Genomic DNA, 5,809 nt, shown 5'->3' on the forward strand with positions numbered 1-5,809 from the left:
TATATATATGTATATGTATATGTATGTATATATATGTGTATATATATGTATATTTATATATATATGTATATGTATATGTATGTATATATATGTGTATATATATGTATCTATATATATATATGTATATATATGTATATATATATATATGTATATATGTATCTTGAACCTAAAATGTCATTAATTTCAAACTGATTAAAAATGTTGCAAAATACATAAGAATAAGAAATAATAATTATATGAAAAATAACACTTATCTCGCTTTTTTCCATTTGCTGTTCATTTAAAAATAATGGATGCTTGTTTGTTTGTTACAGTTGGGCATCTCTTTAATCTTAAACCGTTTCTCTCTCCACAGGGAGCAGGTGAGAGTAAACGGTTTCGGGATCTTTGTGTTCGTGTTGTATCCAGGTGCGTTTGTGGACCTCTTCACCACTCACCTGAACCTCGTGTCACCTACTCAGCAGCTCCGTATCTTCTGCGCAGGTAAAACTGTTTATCCCCTCATCGTGCTCTACTGCAGCGTGAATATTTGCCAGCATATGCAATCATAGCTATTAATCAAGAAGATTATAAGCTTTTTTTGGGCCATGAAGGTCACTCAGAGGAATTTATAGCTGAACACCAGACAGCTGCATCTTATCAAATCAATCCACATGCAATTAGGAAAATTGCAGCTTAATAAATTGATTGGTGGAGCAGACTGTTATTCATGCATGAATGTGACAGATTCCTTCCATTGTGGGTGATTTGCTGGTGCCACTGAAAGGCCAGATACCAATAAGGTTGTCTGTGTGAAGCCCAGTTAATCACAGGGCCAAAACAACACAAAGACCATGGCAGTCACAAACCCAACCTTTGATGCTTAAAAAAAGTATAAAGCTTTTAGAAATCTAAAAAAGCTTCATAGTGATGGTTCATATAATTTGAAGTGGAGTACTGTGAAAAGGTTATGTACAAATATCTTACCTGTGCTAAAGCTCTTTGAATGACCGCAACTTGGTGAGTACGAGTGAAGCAACACTGTGTCGCTTACCTCTCTTTCAAAAGGCCACACCCACTTCTCATGAAAACTAACTTTTGAGCCTCCAGGTGACCATCTTACAAACAGAGGTACTTTGGCCAGCTGGCCAGTCCACAAAACATGTTGACAGGTTGGGCGAGCTCCCATGCATCATCAAGGATAAGAAAGGGTAAAGAGCTAGTCCAGTGTTCCAAGACCAGGATGGACATAGAGATCCATCCATTCATCCATCCATTATTTTTACCTGCTTCTTCCTTTTGGAAAATATTTCTGCAAGAGGGGTGACACAGTGGCTCAGTTGGTAGAGCTGTTGCCTCTCAGTGAGAAGGTGATATAGAAATGATTATTTTAATGCTTTTATGTCAATTTATCACTCATTTACATGTAGTTTGAAAACACACTTATACAACGTGTTATTCACATATTAGGGATTGTATTTTGTATTATGTTTTATGAGGTGTTGGGTCGCCTTTATGCCTGTTCAAACATATACTTTGTGTGTGTGTTGCTTATAATATTTAGACACTCTTTGATGGTTTGCAGAAGGGACGGAGGGGTGCTCTTTAGGAATGCTTTAATAAGCATTAGGAGTGCTCTTGACCTGGAAGCTTTGGCCCGCTTTTACGGTCACAGGCGCTCCTTACTGGAAGGATGAGCCATCGCTTTGATGATGGTTTAATTAGATCCGTTGTTCTGGTAACCATCAAACTTGTTTTGCACTGCTCTCACGCGATCCGGTAAGGTATAAAGGAAGTGTGACAGGCAACTTAATCTTTGGAAGTCCTGTGATGGATCAGCCGCGCGCTGGTGCCATGCGCCATTTTGATGTGATTCTTCTTTACCTGGGTCGAAAACGACTTCCCGGCCAGTGTCACGGTGAGAAGTTATTTCATATCAATCTGTGTGTTAAGAGTGTACGAGTGTACACATGTTTTTTTGCTTGGCTGTTTTCTGTGGCAGGTTAATAAAGGACACTTATTACTCCTAGCAGTAACAGCTTCTGTCTTTTATTTTTCCCTATTTGTCTGAATATGTGCCGACCGTTTCACGAGCCCTTTTGATAAAGAATTTCATAATACAGAAGGTTACTGGATCAAATCCTGGCGCGGGGCCTTTCTGGGCAGAGTTTGCATGTTCTCTCCGTGCATGTGTGGGTTTTCTCCAGGTACTCCAGTTTCCTCCCACAGACCAAAAACATGCATGTTAGACTGACTGGTAACTCTAAATTGACTCTAGGTGAGAGAGAGAGTGAATGGTTGTTTGTCTCATTTGTCTTTTTGTGTCCCTGTGATGGACTGGAGACCTGTCCAGGGTGTCTCCCCCCTCTCGCACAGTGATTGCTGGATATGGGCACCAGTGACCCCCGTGACCCAAAAAGGAAGAAGTGGACAAAAATGATGGATGGATGATGTCTGCATGAGACCCATCAGGCCATTTAATGGTGATATTCATCCAGTTTGATAAAATTTTAATTCATATTTATGCAAGATTTTTGTATAATGTGTAATATAAGTTATTTACCTAACAGAGCAAAGTATTTAGGCATTTAAACACTTCAGTGCAGTTCTGTCACATGAGCTACATTTATTGCCCAGTAAAGTAGAAGGTTTTTTCATTCAACCTTTATTTAGACAGGTAAATAACATTGAGCCTCGAGGACTCATTTACAAGAGAGACCTGATTTCAACAAAGAAAGATGACAACAATGGACAACAGCAACAACAATAAACAGTTATAAAAAGTCATACTCCAGTTTTTTTTTTAAACAAATAGGATGGCTCAAAGAAAAAGGTAACAAAAAACAGCTAGATTCTAAGACAAATGTAGAAAACTAACAACAGGAACATGTCTGCATCGGTCCCTGCCAGGAGTCCAACAGATTCTTAAAGCCACTTAGAGAGGTCAAAGGTCGAGAGCTTCAGATCTTTTTGTAAGATATTCCAGGAAACAGGAGCGGAGTAGGAGAAGGTCCTTTTGTCTAGTTCAGTCCTCACTGAGGGAACACTGCAGGTAATGATGTCCTGAGAGCGCACGCTGTAGCTGCACTCACACAGAGACATGTAGGAGGAGATGTATGAAGGCAGCAGACCAAGAAGTGATTTAAAGATGAAAATGTACCAGTGGGAGTGACTGTGTGAAGTTAATGGTGACCAGTTAACCAGTGAATACTGGGTGCAGTGGTGGGTACGATAATCACAGCCAGTTATGAATCTTAGTGCACCATGATAGACAGCATCCAACATCTGCAGCATCCAACATCTGCAGGGTTCTTGTAGGAGCGTTCATGTAAATAATGTCACCGTAATCAATGGAGGGAAGGAAAGTCACAGATACAAGGAGTTTCCTAACATTCAGGGTTAGACAGGATTTGTTTCTGAAAAATAAACCCAGTTTAACTTTCAGTTTCTTTACCAAGTTTTCCACATGGAGCTTAAAAGAGAGATGTGAGTCGACCAAGATACACAAATATTTATAGGAATCAACAAACTAAACAGGTGCATCGTTCAAGGATAAAATTAAAGGTAAAACTGCTGGGACCGACTTCCTGTTTGAAAACAGCATCCCTTTGGTTTTGTCGGCATTTAGGACAAGTTTGAGGCGGAACAAATCAGTCTGGATGATGTTGAATGCAGATTTCAAAAGCTGGAAAGCCTTAGCAACTGTTTTAGCTCGACAATAAACAACTGTGTCATCAGCATAGAAATGTATGGATGCATTAGGGATGTTTTAACCTACATTATGTATGTAGATTGTAAAGAGGGTGGGTCCTAAGACTGAGCCTTGTGGTACACCATTGTTGACTGTTAAATAAGTGGAGGAAGTACCATTATGTTGAACACATTGCCTCCGGTCTGAGATAGTTAGAGAACCAACCAATGGTGTGTTCTGAGAAACCAGTTTCTGAGAGTTTATGACACAAGATGTTCTGATCCACAGAGTCAGAATCTTTAGACAGGTCTAAGAAAAGTGCAGCACAATAATCCTTAGCATCCAGTGCTTCAACAAAATCATTAAGAACCTTCAGTGAAACAGTGGTTGTGCTGTGTTGTTTCCTGAAACCAGATTGATGTGGAGGTAAGATGTTAAATGAGTCCAGGTCATTTTTCACCTGTAAAGTAGTGGAAATCTACAAAAGCTAAGAACTTGGTTGTCTGACTCCACTATGCTCTGATCAACCTGATGGGCTAATGGCTGGTCCCAGTGGGGCCCAGTTCAAAGTGGATGGCTTTCATCCTAAAACAACTCCAATGCCCAAAAAAAAACAACAACTGCATTTCATGTGAACACAATTCTGTAATCCTTGGCTTTGTAAATGTTTTATTACACAAATAGTTACACAACTGTTTATAGTTAGCTGTAGCACAAGTGGTGCAGCCTGGGGCACTTCCAGCTGTAATAATCTGTTTTTGTTTTTGTTGTTGTTGTTGTTTTTACAGAATAGGTGTGTAAACCAAATTGGTGACAATGTAAAAAGTGTTTAAAATATAATTTACATGAACTGCTATGAAATGTTTGAGCTTTAATACATCAATCCAGTTTGGTATTTCCCCTCTCAGACTGGCCTTTAACTGGTTAATCAGTCAGAACGTTAAACGTTTTCCTAAACTGAGCTCATTCAGAGAGCTATCTAAAACAGGTAAGATATTAAATGTTTGACCTTTTCACAGAACTTCACTTCAAAAGACCTGAATGCAATTACCATATTTTCCGGACTATACATCGCTTCGGAGTATAAGTTGCATTTATTTAGTAGTGTATTTCACAAAGTGCAAGAACAGACATTTAATCTGAAATCACATTGACACAGAGAACATACCTGGGATCCTGAACAGGCTTAAATAACATAACAAGCCAACAAGTCCGACAAGGAAGTTACTGGTAAATTCACCAATTTCATTCCACATCACTTTTGTGGGCATTTTATTTGTATTAAGTTTTTCTCAGTTGTCTCCAAGAAGTGAATGTTTGGGGGTGGGGTGGGTGGTGTAGCTGTAGAGGAACAACATATAGTTGTCAAAAGCCTAGAGGGCCCTCTCGTGGCTGCAAATGGCAATGTTTTTTCTTTGGTTCATGTCAGTATGAATGAACATTTAATGCATCAGTCAAAAATTGCATTATGAATAGGGAAAATAAAACGTATATAAGTTGCTTCAGACTATAAGTCGCAGGACTGTCCAAACTATGAAAAAAAGATGATTTGTAGTCCGGAAAATACGGTAAATTAATGAGAGAACAATGTTATGTTTTGCAGTTTTTTTTTTTTGAGAAACGTTCTTGTGTTGATTGTACCAACTTGTCAAAACATTGTGACTAATATCCAAATATTAAGTACGGTAGGTCCTTTTTTTCTGCCAAAGCAGCTCTGCCCAAAAACATTTTGTTTTTGTCCCCTTCACTGAAAAATCTGTTGGATTTTCTGAACGCTTGGCTCCTTCTCTGCTGTAAAACTGTGAACCGTGTTTCCCAGTACTGTTTGCATTCTTCAGAAAACCATAAAACCCTCTGATACCCTGATGGACAAACTATCCACACTAGGACTAAGCCCCTCCATTTGTAAATGGGTACTAGACTTCTTAACAAACAGACCACAGTTAGTGAGGATCCACAACTTCTCCTCCACCACCATAACCTTGAACACCCTCAGGGATGTGTGTTGAGCCCCCTCCTGTTTACTCTGCTCACGTATGATTGTGCAGCTACCCATCCAGGCTGTCACATTGTAAAGTTTGCAGATGATACAGCGGTGGTGGGATGCATCACAAACAATGATGAGTCCAGCTACAGGCA

The 5,809-nt window shown here is 39.4% G+C and overlaps 1 protein-coding gene across 1 annotated transcript in view; it reads left to right on the top strand.

The window, feature by feature from the left end:
• Window positions 1–5,809, top strand: part of mbtps2 (membrane-bound transcription factor peptidase, site 2) — a 45,017-nt gene that overhangs the window by 18,121 nt on the left and 21,087 nt on the right. Inside the window, exon 5 of the mRNA XM_037694411.1 lies at window positions 356–483. Within this exon, the coding sequence (XP_037550339.1) occupies window positions 356–483 (128 nt within the window). The remainder of the gene's footprint in view (window positions 1–355; window positions 484–5,809) is intronic.

This window comes from Nematolebias whitei, chromosome 20 (genome assembly GCF_014905685.2).
Source record: "Nematolebias whitei isolate Nwh7 chromosome 20, NemWhi1, whole genome shotgun sequence".
Taxonomy (NCBI): Eukaryota; Metazoa; Chordata; class Actinopteri; order Cyprinodontiformes; family Rivulidae; genus Nematolebias; species Nematolebias whitei.